General features: G+C 39.9%; 1 protein-coding gene and 1 long non-coding RNA gene across 5 annotated transcripts in view; one reads left to right on the forward strand and one right to left on the reverse strand.

The window, feature by feature from the left end:
• The window catches only part of LOC121827139 (uncharacterized), a 92,102-nt gene extending 76,684 nt beyond the window's left edge, over window positions 1-15,418 (reverse strand). For all 3 annotated transcript variants that reach the window (XR_013048952.1, XR_013048951.1, XR_013048953.1), the window contains exons 1-2: window positions 14,611-15,418; window positions 9,177-9,279 (exon numbers count right to left, since the gene is read on the reverse strand). This is a non-coding gene — a long non-coding RNA (uncharacterized LOC121827139). The remainder of the gene's footprint in view (window positions 1-9,176; window positions 9,280-14,610) is intronic.
• Window positions 15,419-15,477: 59 nt separating this feature from the next.
• The window catches only part of Zc2hc1a (zinc finger C2HC-type containing 1A), a 41,249-nt gene continuing 39,607 nt past the window's right edge, over window positions 15,478-17,119 (forward strand). For both annotated transcript variants that reach the window (XM_076563783.1, XM_006977893.4), the window contains exon 1: window positions 15,478-15,602. In XM_076563783.1, coding sequence (XP_076419898.1) covers window positions 15,587-15,602 — 16 coding nt within the window. In that variant the 5' untranslated portion in view covers window positions 15,478-15,586. The remainder of the gene's footprint in view (window positions 15,603-17,119) is intronic.

Here is a 17,119-nt window from a genome sequence, read left to right on the forward strand (position 1 = left end):
AAGACTCGAGATCCAGATGTGCCAGCTCTCTTGGTTCCTGGATCCTGGATGCTGGAGATAGATTGAGCAGAGTTCTCCAGAGAACACAGCTGGACTGTGCTACACCTTACCTGGACCTGTAACCTATCCCTTTACTTGTAAGTTACCCCATAAAATAAACCTCCCTTTTTACTATGTGGAGTTGCCTTAATACCTCCACCAATACAGAAGCCCTGCCCACCACCATGAAGGAAGATGACACCCAGAGATCCTTCTCAACGATTGGCCTCCCCACAGCATGAGCCACTATGGTGTGCAATGTAAGCATTGGCCAGAGAGATGGGAGAGAAAGAGAAGCTGAAAAGTTTGAGCACAATGAACAGAGACAGATTTGAAGATGTGAAGGTGGCAAGGAACCGTCTGATGTGAGTAGCCTGCTACCATGAGCTACCCGAGGCCATGGTGAAGTTGACCCATGCTGCTGCTGAGGACTGTGTCTGGGACTGTGGCCAAGCAGCAGCAAGGGTCAGTGATGATGTTCATGGCCCATGTTATCACCAAAGTCCATGTGGATATTCTGGTCTGGACTGCCGCCTGGGACCATATTGACATCCAAGGGCTGCACAGAGTTGGCCCCACCCCTCACTGGCGGCCCACCAGAGTGAGCTCATCATAACTGCCTCAGCTAGCTCAACCAATGTTGCCGGCAGCAAGAGACGGGGCCAGTCTTCTTGTTCTCATGCCGTCTGGGCTGGCTCACCTGCACCCATACCACCAGGGCTAGCTCTACTGAGGGTTCCCTCTCCTGAGTGCCTGGGCAGGAGAGTGCCTGGACATGCTTGGGCAGCACAGTAGAGCTGGCTCTGATGGCAGGGTCCAGGATAAGATGGCTCTGAGGCTGTGGGAAAGGGAGACTGGTCCTGTTACTTCTCTGTTGTGGGGTGGTGTGTTCAAGAGAGAGATGCCCCTCCTCTTGCCCCTTGCCATCTGTAGCAGATGGGAGAGCTGGCCTCAGGGATATGAGAGAAGGAGAGCTCGATCTGCCCCTCACCAACTGCAGCACTCAGGAGATGGAGCCCTTGGGTGCCGGTGAGCCGGCCCATGACAGCAGAACTGGTTGGATCTCGTTTCCTGTCTGCATTGGTTGAGCTAGTTGGGGCAGTGCTGAAGAGCTCACTCTGGTGGTGAGGACTCAGCAGAGGTGGCAGGCTGACAACTCAGCTACCATCCAGGTCCAGAACAGGTCTATGATTTAGCCCACTGCAACATCTACCTCATCTGTCAACTGCTGGAGCATGTGAAAGAGCTAGTTCTGCAGATCCCAAGCTGCAGGATCTCCAGGACACAGGGCAGCAACAGAATATCTAAGAGGAGTCCCATTGAGGATCCAGTATTGATAGTGCAGCAGAAGCCACAGGTATCAAAACAGATCAATGACTCATTGAAATGAACATTTGCAAGAAAAGATGTATGGACTAAAGTATACTCTGTGACTCACTATGACACACTACACCTCCTATGACAAGATTAAAAAAATTATTTTCATTTTTATTTCATTTGGGGGGGATTGCAAGGGCAGAAGGCAGTTAAGAAGGGACAGAGAGATGAGTGGGATTGGGATGCATGATGGAAAATCCACAAAGGGTCAATAAAAAATTAAAAGAAAAAATGAGAAAAGGAAGAGAAATGTAAGTATACATGCATAAAATGATAGAGTAATTTGTTCATTAAAAAATCATAAGACACAAATTCAGAAAATCCACTATCAATATTGATTACAGTATTAGAATGAAAAGAGACTATTACTAAATGTATTATTTTTTAAATAGGAAAAAAATCTAATGATCATCTTTCAATGGTCATAAAGCCAGAGTCAAACTGTTACACGCTTTACTGTGGCACTGCATTTGCTTTATAGAAAGGAAAAGTAAATTAACTTTTAACAAATTTTCTTTTAAAGTTTATTACCTTTTAAAGTAAATTAACTTTAAAGAAAATTCTTTCTATTTTCTGCTTATACAATGGTTTCCTTACACCATGGAATATGATGAAGACTGAAATGCAATTATATATCACCAATAACTTCAACTATTTTAATAAAGGAAAGTTTCCATGTAAATTTTCTTTCTTGTAACTGAAATTTCTCCTAGTTAATTTTTAATGAGAAACCACTAGGGGGCAACCAAGCATCATTTCCATTTCCCCTCTTGCAGCATATACATAATGTATGATAACCATCTGATTTCTTAAAGATTTCCATTTTTATAAAATTGAATTAAACACAAACTAATTGCAGAAATATTCCCAAATCTTTCATTTTGCTTCATATTTCATGAAGCATTTTTAGTACTTATAAAATCTGAGTAAAGTTCAAATGTAAATTATGAATTGTTTTCTCCAAAAAACAGAACCAATAATATATATATATATATATATATATATATATATATATATATATATATTTGGATAAAATTTATTATACAGACTTAGCTCTTCAGTATGGAAGCTGAACTTTTTCTAATCTGCTCTCTGTAGGGTGGAGTTCTTCCAGAAGCACTGCTGATATAAAATTGATAAAGTACAAAAGCCTGGATGTAACACGAATTTTAAAAGGTCTTATTAATAAATAACCCGGTGCCAGATATTGGGGTGAAGTCTGAATGATCTGAGAGACAGAACAAGCCACAGCCAACCTCACCTCGCCATATCCTCAGCTGATCTTGTTTTCTCAGACTGAAAATCTCTGAGTCTTCACTGGAATGGATCTCAGCTGAACTGCTGCCAAAAAGCCTCTGGTTCCTGGCCCTCAGCCTCAAGAGAGCAAATTCCTGTTTCCTCAAGCCTTATATACCTTTCTATGTCCAGCTATATTACTTCCTGGGATTAAAGGCATGTGTCTTTCTCAAGCAAAGGCAAGAGATCCCAAGTCTTGGGATCAAAGGTATGTGACACCATGCCTGGCTGTTTCCACTGTGACCTTGAACTCACAGAGAGTGTATGTCAATGACAAGAAAAAGAGTAGTTTAAACAAACAAATAAACAAAAACACTTACTAACTTATCAGTTCTCCCAGTCTTTGGCCTACCACAAAGACTTTTGCATCTAAACAAGTCAATGCTTTATATTTCAGACATAATGTACTTACTAGTCAATATACTGAATTTGGAATCTTGGCTTTATCAAATGAAAATTGTGCAACCGTGTGAACACTTGCCTCTGGGAACACAATTATCTCCACCCTCAAAAGGGGAGAATGCATTATCTCAATCTCTCAAGTAGATTAGCTGTGATACTGTGTGCCATCCGTCATGCAGCACACCTAGCACAGAGCTTGTACTTAACAAATGTCCAGTTGTTATTACCAAAAGAGCACAACTGTGTGTGTGTGTGTGTGTGTGCGTGTGCGTGTGCGTGTGCGTGTGTGTGTGTGTGTGTGTGTGTGTGTGTGTCTGTGGAGGCCAGAAGAGGGAGGGTATTGGATTCTCTGGAACTGAACGCACAGGCGATTGTGAGCCATCAATTGTGGATGCTGGGAACCAAACCTCAGTCTTTTGCAGAAGTAATTTGTAAACAATTGTTTCTAACCACTGAGGCCTCTTTCCAGCCCAGAGGCATGGCATTTTGATGGCACAAGTTGAAAAGTATAGATCACCTTCAAAGTACTAATGTTTTGTCACAGGTAGGTCAGTTGCTTCTGTGTATTAAGAGTTCCTGGCATTTGAACTATCCCCCATCCATTACTCAAATTATCTCCTTTCAAGACATTTCAATAAATATTTATGCAATCATAAATAATATTGGAATGATTGTAAACCAACGTTGAGGATCTGCCACTGTGCTGGATCCAGTGAGCAAACATAAAGGCATGGCTTCTGTCCTCAAGAGTGACAACTGACAGAGTTTGGACAAAGGAGGAAAGGTAAAGAAGGAAGAGGAGAAAGAAGAGAGCAGGCAGGAGGAGCTGAGAAGTAGGAAGAAGAGGAGGAAGAAAGAAGAGAGAGCAGACTGGGGAAGGGAGGAAAAGAGTTATGTTTCATTACTAGAGCAAGTCAGGGAGACCTTATGATTATAAACACATACAAGGAACAATAGCGTGATAGAACATGGTACTCTATTTTATTATGATGTCTTAAGAATAAGTGTTCACAAATTTCTGATACATGCAAAAAGGTTTGGGGTGCCACATAGAGAACGCTGTGGAACATGGGAAGAAGACAAAGTACCATATGTAAAGATGATGCTTTGCAAAAACTGTGTTTGGGAGTTCAGATAGAGATGACAAAATCTACAAAGTGTAAAGGTTTCCCCAAGATCTCAGTGGTCAGTTTCAATAAGCACCCTAAGGGCAGACCGACTTCAGAAAGCTTACATCTGTATTGTGTAAGCTGTGGCAGTCCTGCAATTTCCTAGCAGCCTTCAGACAATTACTCGGCATAGAGGTCATTACTCAGCTGGAAAGTGAAAGTAATTTTGTTATTTCTTTGTTGTTGTTTCTCAAGAAGCATAAAGTGGTTCTGAACAGTTTCGTGCTGTGTAAAGAGAACAAGCACATGCTCTAACAGAATTATAACATGCTGCTTTCCAATTTGGCTTCTCGTGTCCACTTGTATATGATCAATCTTTTTAATTTGAAAGCAAAATTTAATTCACTTTAAATTTCTTGCTATGGTAGGAGGAGTAGGATATTTTAGAAATATAAATAAATAGAAATATACATAAAAAGTACTTGAAGTTCCTAATATTAAGACTCCATGTGTGTTTTCTACATACTCAAGCCTAAATCCAAGTATGCTTACTGTTTTGCAATCTGGAAATAGAAAATGTTAACGCTATACTATTTGAACTCTACTTAAAAACACTTCTGCAGCCAGAATCAACAAGCCTCAGTTAGGAATTTAATGACCAATCTGGAAAGAATGAGAGACTATTTATGTCCCTGTTTTGGGGGGAGAAGTAGAGCCTTGAACTAACAATTATATCTTGCCAAACTGATAAGGAAAAGTTTATTGATTGAATAAGTACTCAGAGGAAAGATTTAGATTATTACACTTTTAATCTGTATCTTTGAAACATGACTTCTCAAGTATTTATTTTTGATAATTCATATCTATGTAGATAGATCTAGATATACACACATCGATCATATCTACCATCGCCACACCCCCTTTCTACTTCCCAGGACACCCTCCACATTACCCTCCCACCTGCATGCCTTCATTCTTTCTTGATGAGTTTTGTTTTACTGTTAACACAGAGTCCTATCGGCACTGCCTGCTGGGATACTGACTGATTTTACTGACTTGATCTATAAGGACTTTTTTTTAAAAATACATCCTTAGTTTTGCATAACCAATCTGCTAACCACCACTTTTCCTTGGTTCACTTGCCCGCATCCCTGTTTACAACTTTAACACCCAGTTTATCTGTTTACTTTTTGTTAAGAAAATGAAATGCTTTTATGAAAAAAACAAAGGAATAAAAAAACAAAGCTACAGGCTTAGAGTTCTAACCAGTTTTATTTTAGAAAACTAGGAGTTATTTTAGGAAATTATTTTAGTTTTGAACACTCCTCCTTTCAGTCCTATATTGTAAAATGTAATTAAGTTTACCTACCAATCTCATAATATGTGGTGCAGCACTATTATCTTTATTATGAAATTTCTGATATGTATTTATTTGGGAGCTGGCTGGTCTTGTTCAACTCCAATGTGATAGTTTTTACTTTGTCTTATTATATTTTATTATTATCCCATAGAAGCCTATTTTTTTTATTAAATCTAGGCAGAGAATGGATCTGAATGGGGGGTGGGGGATGAAGTGGGAGGAGCAGAGGGAGGGCAAACTGTAAACAGGATATATCAAGTGAAAAAAAATCTATTTTCAATAAAAGGCAAAAAATTTTTAGGATTTCAAATGAGAAAACATTTTTGTAGTAAAAACTTAACATTTTCTTTGTCTTCAAAATAAAATTTCTTAATCTTAACAAACCTTAGCCTCTTTAACATAGAATGGGACATAGTACCTGATAATAGGTTATAAGAATTGTGGGGAATTACATGGTAATGGTATTCATGATGTTATATATACCTTAGCCATTATGTGTTAAATAAAATCTACTTACTTAAAAAAAAACTGTTTAGAAAACTATGGCATTTATTCATATTTACTGAACATTTTAGCAAATATTTACTGTCATTAGCTGAAATCTTAAACTAATCATCCCAAGTCCATAGTGGACCTAAGAGAATGTAGAGAATTACTGTTAATAATGATTGAGTGGATAGTTGATAGGCTATGTAGTCACAATCAATCCAATGAAAGATCTAGGAGCAAAGAGTTTTAATGCAAGACATCATCCCACATTAGGGCAAATTTTAGAGTCTAATACCAAGATTACAGCTGCTCATAGATCAGAGTAGCATGTGATAACATCACTAAGCAACACATCTCCAATCCTAGCACTCAGAAAACTGAGGCAGGAGAACATTGAGTAAAGGACAGCCTCGAAGATTTTTAAGACAGCAAGATGTCAAACAAACAAGGAAGAAACCAATGGCGGTCATTGCACCATCCTAAATACAGTGTGTGTGTGTGTGTGTGTGTGTGTGTGTGTGTGTGTGTGTGTGTGTGTGTGTGTGTGTGTATTTGGTCATAGTCACTAGAACTAGGGAGGAGTCTTGTGAAAGTTATTTTTAATAAAAGGTTCCTTCTAAGTGATAAGGGTAAGTTCAGTCTGTAGGGCAGAAGAAGATATTTGCAGATGTAGTCTTTCTTGAAGATTGTGTTTAATACACCTGAGTCTAGCTAGCTAGTCAATCAGCCATTGTTCAATGACTTCCACTTTGATGCGGGGGTGGGGGGGAGGGAGGCACAATACTCTTTCAGTTTGGCTATACCACTTATGAGGAAGATGGTTCCTTAGAGAAGAAAGCAGCTATTGATCATTAGTTATGGCTAACTGGAGGGCCAGCCTCCAGCAGCCCAGGGTATGCAAAAAATTCAATGAAGGTGGTGAGGGCTAGATTTTTCTATCTGAGGGGAAAATAAGGAAACACACACTTTCTGATGATGATTTTCTCTTTTACTTCAACTTAAGAAATCTCTTTCTGAAAAATCTGTCTCCACACAGTTACATTCTTTACGTACAGCTATATATCTCCCTTTACATACATACATCTCTCTCCTGCATAGCCATATATTTCTATATACAGTTACTTGTTTTTTGGTTTTTCAAGACAGGGTTTCTCTGTGTAGCTTTGCACCTTTCCTGGATCTCGCTCTGTAGACCAGGCTGTCCTCAAACTCACAAAGATCCACCTGCCTCTGCCTCCTGAGTGCTGGGATTAAAGGCGTGTGCCACCACCGCCCAGCACAGTTACATTTTTTATATAGCTCCACATTTCTCTTCTATACATATTTCTTCTCTCTACTCTGCTACATTCCTTCACACACTACTAGATCATTCACTCACTCTTTACTCACTTACTCACTCTCCTCTGTGTACACATCTCTCCCCTATACCTCTTTTCTATATAGCTATACAAGCTCTCTCTTCTACATAGCTACTCATCTTCTCCCCAGCCCTCTCTGCACACATCTCCTGCTCTCTCAGCGCACACAGACACCTCACACACATGCTCACTCACACTCACTCACACACTCACTCCTCAACAGCCAAACTCTGGACAATTAGATGTTACATTTTCAGGGCCTGACTCATTCTCATTTCTCAGGCTAGGGAGGTCACATTGACCAGCCAGTTAGTAATACTTGGCAGAACATGTAGCAGTTGGCTGAACCTTGAACCTCGTACCATTGGGCATATGTGCAGAAAGCCAACTGCTGCAGGAAAGTTATGTCTTAATGTCTTCAGCCTGATTTTGGTTTAACAGACACTTGAGAACTTGTCCTTGAGTATTCTCTGCAGGGGCAGCTAGTTTGTTCTGAGGTCGAGCTAAACGTGTGAAAAGCTGTCTTCGTGACTGAGAATACTGTCACTTTCTTGTGTCAGTTATGAAAAAGACTCTAGTATTATTTCTATTCATCAGAATTATACAGCTTAAGCAGAAATCATCTTCATGACCATCCACAATTATATGTGTGCCCAAAAGATGTAAAACATACTACCAATGGGCTGTGGAAGAAATCTCACAGTGTTCTCTTTAGGGAAGAAATGTAGTGGCACAGTAGAAAAATTACAGACAGAAGCCACCAATTATTGATAGTCAGTGACCCCACAGCCTTGCCAAGTGAGGCTTCCCATCAGGGAGTTATTTGTCTGGTGGGTCAACCTGTTAAATACTAGTTGTCACCTGCTGTATGCTCCCACAGCCCTTAGCAATTAGTCAACATTGAGGGAACAACTTTGAGTAAGGGGCATTAGAGGCAATAATAACCTTGGCTACTAAAGGTAATTGATGCTCATAATAAGAGAGGAAATAAGGGTTAATAACTTTCTAACTGTCAAAGAAATTTCAAGTAATTTTGGAATATTGAATAATAGCCACTATAGTTTTCAAAATATTCTAATTTTTTGAAAATTGATTTCAATAAGTTATAGGTAAATTAAATTGCTATAAGTGACAATATTTACTATCTAGAGTTCTTATGTCACTATATAAATTATGTGTTGAAAGCACATAAGTAGATAAGATTCTTATTTCTGCTTTGTTTGTCCATTAGCTGCTAAGAAACACAAATGTACATAGGCTCAAGAAATCTCAGGTCTCTTAGAAACAGCAAACAACTGATTCATATGATTACAGGCAGGCAATGTGCCAAATTCTTACTTTCAGTATACTTCTAAGTCAGAAATAAATAAGCAGAACAGAGTATTGTCAAGGTAAAATGTGGTAAACAAGTTTTCACAACAGTATGCTTCAGTTGTTTACATCTGTATACGTACTTAATGACATATAATTTTATTTGCATATAGAGCATTTGGTTTCCACTTTAATGTATTCTAATTCTAAACAAATCCAACTAATCAATTATATTAGTAATTATCATATGCTTTGAGGGTGAATTTTCACATATCTATTTCTATTAAAAGGCAGATACTGAAACTGTATTGTTTAAAGATTGTCCTTTTTACAAAAATCATATGATTTTTAAAAATGAAAAAATGTCTGTTCATTTAAATAGTTTAAATTAAGAGAGTTTCCCTTTTTAGAAACAGTAAAAATACCCAGACTTACAGTTTCTGAGGTTCAGTCTTTTACCATCATGATGGGGTGCATGGCGGCAGGCAGGCAGACATGGTGCTGGCTGCATCTTGATCAGAAGGCAACAGGAAGTTGACTGAAAGTCATACATAAGGAAGTTTGAGCTCAAAGCCCACCTCCACAGGGACATATTTCCTCCAACAAGGCCATACCTACCCTAATAAAGCCACACCTCCTAACAGTACCACTCTCTCTGAGCTTATGGGGGTCAATTACATTCAAACTATCACAGAAGAAGAGAAGAAAAGAAAAGAAATAAAACAAGAGAAGGTTTGCTAAAACTTCCATGAATCCTTTCCCATATGAGTATTAAATTGAAAAAATATTTACCACTTAAATTTCATTAACTGCTTCCATCCTATTCACTTCATATATCCTATTTTTTTTTTTATTTCACCAAGAAAGATATCCATTCTCTCTGAGTACTTCTTTATACTGAGAACAAAGCTCCTTGTTAAATAATCTTGGTCTGAGTTTATTTCCTTTTTTAGGGAAAATTTTAGAAACACTGATTTCTAATAATGAGGAAGCTACAATTAGATTTCTAGTACACATCATACACAAAGGCCTCCTGATAGAGCAAAGGCCAAATGGATTAGTAAAGGTGATAATTCTAACACTAATAGAAAAATGTATAGGAAAACTTTCTCTTAGCCTATAGGTCAATATAAAATTAAATATAAATTAAAATGCAAAAATCACGAAGAAAATATACAATAGTCTCTTTTATTCATCATTTCCACCCATTTTATTATCTGTGGTCAACTGGAATATTAAGTGGAATACTATAGAAATGAAATATACATTTTTATGAATTCTGAAATTTTATGCTTTCCTGGTTGAATAATGAAATCTAATACTGCCTATCTCTGTCCTGACCAGGGTGTCAACCACCCCTCTGTTGAGCGCACACCACCATGGAGTGGGATGCATCAATTAGTCATCCAGTGGCCATCATCATTATGAGATATAGTGTCATGGCATTAAAGTGTTTATGTTCACGCAATTCTCATTCTTACTTAATAACAGAATAGAAGTAAAGACTATGGTAATTTCATTAGAGTATATTGCAATAACTGACCTATTGTTACCTTTATTGTTCTCTCATATAGTTACTAATTATAAAATAAATTGATCATAGATACAGATGTGTAAGGAAAAAGCAAAGAATCCTTGGGTTTTGTATTTCTTGTGCTTTCAGGCATCCAGTGAGATCTTGAAATTTACCTCCTGTGCATACAGGAGACTACTCAGGTGGATGGATTTGACAGACGTCTCGTTAAAAGAAGTCTTTTCATTGAATCATCAAAGGCAGAATGAACAAATTGGAAAAATATTTTAAATAATATAAATTGGCTAAACTTAAATATCTAAACTACACAAGTCAAAGCAGATAGTACTAAAAGTCAAATCTGAATTAACATGTATATAAAGAATCAATCAGCCCAACAATTAAAAAATGGATACAAATTAGAGATAAGGCAGCTATTATTGAGATGTAGGGAGGTGGATCCTCCACATGCAGCTGAGAATAGTGTACACTGACCAGCACAGCACTGCCGAGAACAATCTGGCCATAATTAGTGGAAATAAATATGACCTGGTAATCTATCCCAGGGATGCATCCAAGAGCAACTCGAGCCCAGGTTCATAAGGGGACATGCACAAAGATGTCCATTGTAGCAGCAAGTTAGAGGCAACTGACTGTTCTGCATTTCTGCAATGGGAAGGCAAAGGGTGATGCATGCATCAGAACTTCCTAACCATCATTCAGAAACAGCAACCCAGTATTGCATGCTTGTGAATCTCTGGACATACATTAAAAATTTGAATTAAAAACTAAAATCAAACCTGGGAGTAGTGATGAATACTTAAAATCCTAGCACTTAGAAGACTGTACGTTCAAGGCCAGCCTCAGCCACACAGTAATTACAGGCCAGACAGGGCTTCACAAGACATTGTCTCAAAGAAAAATAAAAAAATAAAAATTATAAGTAAACAGAATTCTATAGTAAAATGTTGTTTACATACATTAAAATCATAAACTCATAAAACAGCACCATTTATGTTAGAAGAGATCACTCACACACACAGGTTTCTATGACTTCAAAGCAGTGGTTCTCAACCTTCCTGATACTGCGACCCTTTAATACAGTTCCTCATGCTGTGGTGATCCTCCAACATAAAATTATTTTCATTGCAACTTCATAAGTGTAATTTTGCTACTGTTATGAATCAGAATATAAATATCTGTGCTTTATGATGGTTTGGGGGGGTCATGACCCACTGATTGAGAACCACTGCTTTTGAGCATTTGATGTAGTATAATGGTGTCTAATAGTGAGGGTACTTTAACAGAGTTAAAAAGAGAATGAAGAACAAGAATGCAAAATTTTTAGAAAGATATAATAGAATATAGAATTAATTCAATTCCTTGTAACTGGCATTAAAATATATAAATCCTATTGCCTGAACTACTAGAAAAATATTAAACAATAATAAACACTATACACGCACTACCCTTGTTTCTTTATTCTTTCCCAGAATGTGCCAGGCTCACATGGTATTCCTAATAAGGCTTATACCATTATGTTTTTGGTGGTCCCTACCTCTCCAATGATACTCTTCAAGATACAATTTAACTTCTGCATCTTATACATCTTTTAAATATTTCCATTCATAAAAGTATCTGAAACAAATTGTTTTCAGACACTGTTCCATGACATCTAAGACTTAGCTCTGCATCATGTCTTATGCAGGACTCCCTCTACTTGGTATGAACTTCCCAGAGATCAGAGAGCTAACTTTGAAACTCCCTGGCATGCCTAGAGTACTGGTGTGCACACAGGGAGATCCCAATGAACATCTAATAGATTTGCAGTAACAATTTTAAATCTATTTGAAGTTCTGATTGCAAGAGATGGATAGGTGGGATCCTAGTAGGATCTTGAAAGATGCAGTGTTTTCTGTGTAGAAATAAGTTAGGAAGTGGAAGGGAATGAAAGATACTTCCCTAACTGCAAACAGAAAGGCATGGATCTCTTGTCCACTGAGGAGGATGCAGCTGTACATCAGAAAGAGATGAAGCCGGCTTTAGCTTGCTTGTTATCAAAACTTCCTTTCTTACTTGGTGTCTTCTTGCCTAGGATACCCTTTTCCTCGACAAATTCCCATCTCTTACAGTAAGCTTTTCATTCCTGGTTGTTCAGTGCAATAATCAGCCATTCCTCCTTTTCCCTGAACATTTAATGGATTTTGCCTTGTACTTCAAAATCAAAGAAACCTTACCCAGTTCAAAATTTGCATCTTTAGTCTACAACAGCCCCCTCCCCGCACTTATAAGTACCATGTTTCTTTTGATTAAATACTGAAATATATCATTTGCTTATGATTGCCTAATGCATACATTATTTCTTGAACACCAAACTGCAGGTCATTCACCATGTTGCCACAGATGAGAGAAATGCCCTCCAGAGTGAAGCTGATTAAACGAAGCTGTGTTTTCTCACTGAGATTCAGAATCTCATTCAGCTGCACTGTGCAAACGATCTGAATGAGAACCAAAGGCTGGCTTTTGAAAAGGAACTTGAACTTTGTGTGAGATCCAACAGAAAGCTGGAGCTTCCAAACACAAAGCTATGTGTAGCTGACTGAGTTCCACGGAAACTGAAGAAGGGCAGTGTAACAGCTCCAGTGAATGTGACGGACGGGGACACAATATGAAGTGACTAAGTCATAGATTTGAAGTGATAAGACACAGTAGAATATCTATTTCATCTACTTCCTACTTTGGGGGTCTGGATCAGGGCAGACAAATATTTTTCTAACTTATTTTCCCCTTTTGTGTGGTAAGAAAATGAGAAAAGTCCCATTATCAGCTACTTACTAACATCACTTGGTAGCTAAAATAGAATACAGATTACAGCTTAGAATCATAAGAGAAAAAAGCTGAAGCATTCACTTTTGTATCTGGTTAGTAGAAAAGTGAGCCTGAGGCCTAAAAGGTAATCAATAAATGTTTGCTAAATGAATGCACGAGGAAACAGCAATGGACTTCAAAGACGTTACATCAGAGGTATGTGCCAAGAAGGAAGATATTCACAATGCAGGCTTTCAGGGGGCAGGGAGAGGAACACAGGCAATCAGGGAGGACTGTGTCTTCTTTATGTTGGAGCTGGTACCAGGGGATAGCCTCAGGAGGTAAGATGGCTGTAACATAAAAGTTCTGGTCGTCCAGCACTGCAGAGGAGACTGGCAAACATGATTTTAGAATTAAGCTCCACTATAGGAGCGTCTATCCAAATGTGTATTCAGCCACACGTCTGAAAGTTTGAGTTCTTATTTGCTGCAGGAAGGAGACAAGGCAGGGGAGAGAGACACATAGGATATCATGGTAGGCTTCAGTGTTACACCCAGCAGAGACTAAATCCAGGCTCTACTAGTCATTCTGGCACAAATATTGACAAAACATTAATCGCTGAGGCATCTGGAAGATGAAGATTTTAATTTTGAAAACTGAAGATTGTAGGATGTACTCTGTAGACCTGTTTTGCAGATTTTGAATTTATGGATGCATGAGGGGCAAAACATACTTCACATGCTATATGTTTTTTTTTTCCTTTTTATTATTAATGTGCTGTATGGTGATGTGTGTAAATACACATGCACATGTGCCATGGCTCTCATATGTGCAGGTCAGAGGACAACCTAGGAGTTGGTTCTCTCCACTGCCGGCTCTGGAGAGCAGGCTCACAAGGCCAGGTTTGTACACTAAGTGCTTTTCCCTAAGTCGACTGGCCTGCCTCACAATGTCCTTTGTTGTTGTTGCTATTTTTATTATTGTAATTAATGTTACTGTAGATTTTATGGTCATAAGGTTTGTATCCAATCACCTAAATATTTGTCTTAACTTCAGGTGAAACACTTGCAATTTGCAAATAAGTGGCTTCTTTAATTTTATATTTTCTTTATGTGTATTTTTCTGCCATTGGTATTCTTGTAAAGCTGCCCCAACCCCATCTGATTTTGTTTTAGAAGCACAAAAGGAGGAAGGAGGAAGAAAAAGACGCATAGCCTTGCTAAGTTGCCTGTGTGGTGGTCACCAGGCTGTCCTGGTTTAGAAACTCAGAAGTGAGGAAGGGCCAGAGTAGAACCAGGGAAGGACTCATGAGACAATTCCCGAAGGGGAGGTTTGCTGCATAATTCTACACAAGAGAGGACTCTACCGCATTCAAATGCACTTCTCAAAGACAGTCCTCCTTGGGGTTTACTTGTATAAAAACAAAACCCGAGAGTTCTCGGTTTATTAAATGTATACAGAATTAAGATAGGATAACCTTTGAATTGGACAGATCAACAAGAAAGTAATATAAGATTTGTAAAGGACAAAATAATAGTGGTAACTTACCAGTACATACCTTGGAATCAGCAAACAGGGCTTATTATTGCTAAGCATATTTTCAAAAAGCTGTAGTCTGGAGGAAAATGTGTTAACTTGTGAAGCAAAACCATTACAATGGTTGTAGTTCCTTTTGAGTCTTCTTCACCCCCACGTTTTGGTTCTGACAGAAGCAGGCCTCCTTGTGCCTCTGGTAGGCTGGCTTCCCAGTTTCAACTCCTCAGTACAGCCTTGTTTTGATGAGATGTAGAACTTGCTTAGTTCTAAGGAGAGCAGACTGAATGTAAGTGCCCTGCTGGGCAGGGGAAGGTTGTGTGAGCGCAAAAGTTTCACTTCTAATTTTGGGCCCAGATTTTTACGCTGAGGAAATGGTTTTCAAAGTTTTGCACAGCCTCAGTTTCACAACCCCAGACAGAAAATAAATCTCTCTAGGAGACATTGTCTGTGTCTGTTAAAAAAAAAAAAAAGGGTGGGGGGTGGGGGGAGTTGTGTCTGCAGAGCAAGTCCGGGGGATGTTTGACTAAATAGAGAACCCTGGAGGATGTGGGACCTAGGCTCCTTTAGATTGCTACAAGAGCCACTCCGTTCCTAGGGACCGCAAAAAGACATCCTTGTATTGACTGGAGATGAGGAGCTCCAGAGGTGCAGAGGTATTCTAGGCAGGAAAACAAGGTGGTGGTGGTGGGGGGTAAAGGGTGCTGGAGTGGAACAAAGGCGTGGCAGGATCTCAGGAACGCCGAGTGAAGCCGCGGCTGCTCCCAGGGAGGGCGGCTGGAAAAACCTGGTGTAGGGAGCGTTCTCCCTGGAGACCGCCGGAGGCGCGGCCCCGCCCTCCGTAGCCCCGCCCTCCGTAGCCCCGCCCCAGCTAGCGTGGGCCAATGGGAGAGCTGGATGTTAGCGTGTGGGAGGCGCGGCTGGGTTGCTACAGCCAGAGCTGGGCGGCGGCGGCGGCGGGCGCTGCCGGAGGAGCCCGAGGCGGTGCGCCATGGAGGGGCTGGAAGGTGAGATGCCGGGGGATGCGGCCGCGGGGCTCGAGCGGGTCGGGGCGACAGGGGCCGCGGCTCCCGGGGCGAGTGCGGCCGGACGGCACTGCGCCGAGGTCCCCGCGCCCGCTGATGCCGGGGCCGGAGCGGTGACCACGGGCTGCCAGCGGCGCACGGTCCGCGGCTTCCCCGCGGGGTCGGGAGCCCCTCGTCCTCTCTCCTGCAAGGCCTTCCCACCATTACCGGGTCCTTCGTGACCCCCGAGTCTCCTTTGGGGAGTCAGCGTCTCTGGTCAGGTTTTATTATCTTTGCAAAGTGTATTCTCGGTTAATGTTCGCGAGGTCCGGGTCGCCAGCCCCTGCTGGCCCCTCAGGACTCGCCCCGCCTCCTGCGAGCTCCCGACACACACCTTGGGCATTCCTGGGTAGCCTTCCTTCCATTTCTGCCGCGTCTTGGTCGGAGGGATGCCAGAGCATCTCCAAGGAAGTGTCCCTGGCCAGCTCTACACCGCGAACAATAGCTCCAGCCTGATGGTTTATTCACGAGGACTGACTAGGGAAGAGCCAGCTTTGGTTCCTTATCTTCTCTTTTTCCTGGTGGTGTAACCATGGCTTCAGATTTTGCTTTGTTCCCACTTCTTTCACTTTTTCTCCCTTTTCATCCATTTTAATCCTGTCTGAGGACAACATTCGTTTAAAAACAAAGGGAGGGAAGAAAACAAAAAACCAACCTAGCAGTGGTAGCAACAGCTTCAAGATTAAAAAAGACAGTGTACATTTATGATAAACAAGCTTTCATAATTTTTGGATCCTGGTTTTATTTGTTTGTTTTTCTTTAAAAAAAAATTCCACCACTTAACGTACTTGGAATGAGCAGGGGCACCGAGCCTTTCATTTTCTTGTATTATAGATAGTTATTTCAGGACGTGTTATGAAGTGAAAAGTGGTAACTGATAACTTTCTTTCAGTAATTTAGGTGCACCAGAAAGAAAATGCAATAGTATGATTATGGATTTTATTTCATAGTTTTATTTTGCAATGAAGCCTTCACCAAACACCTTGAAGGCGATAAAGAATTCCAGTTGACCACATATGGGCCCAGCTACAGTTTACTGTGACCTGTGAAGGTCTTGATGTACCATTCAACTTTACATGAAATGAGAAATTGTAAAGACTTCCTTTCAAAAATCTTTTTTGGGAGCCTCTGCAGGCAGCTTACTTTAATTATTTAAAACTATACTGGTGTAGAGACTATATATAGAAAACAGGGCTGAAACGTGGGTTCCAGAATTTTTATAATGTTATAGTGCATGAAGAATGTTTTAGAACACTTCCCAGATTTTTACTGATCAACATTTACTGTGGAAGAAATATTCACCTAATGTTTCATTTATTCATCCTATGCATGCAAAGAATAAAAGTATAGCCAAAGCTCTACCCATTCTAAGAATCTTTACGTTTTAAGCTGTGCTAATATTGCTGTTGCAATCTAAGTCAGAAATTTTGAAAATATAATTGAAAACTATCATAATATTC

Source organism: Peromyscus maniculatus, chromosome 2, assembly GCF_049852395.1.
Source record: "Peromyscus maniculatus bairdii isolate BWxNUB_F1_BW_parent chromosome 2, HU_Pman_BW_mat_3.1, whole genome shotgun sequence".
NCBI classification, from domain to species: domain Eukaryota; kingdom Metazoa; phylum Chordata; class Mammalia; order Rodentia; family Cricetidae; genus Peromyscus; species Peromyscus maniculatus.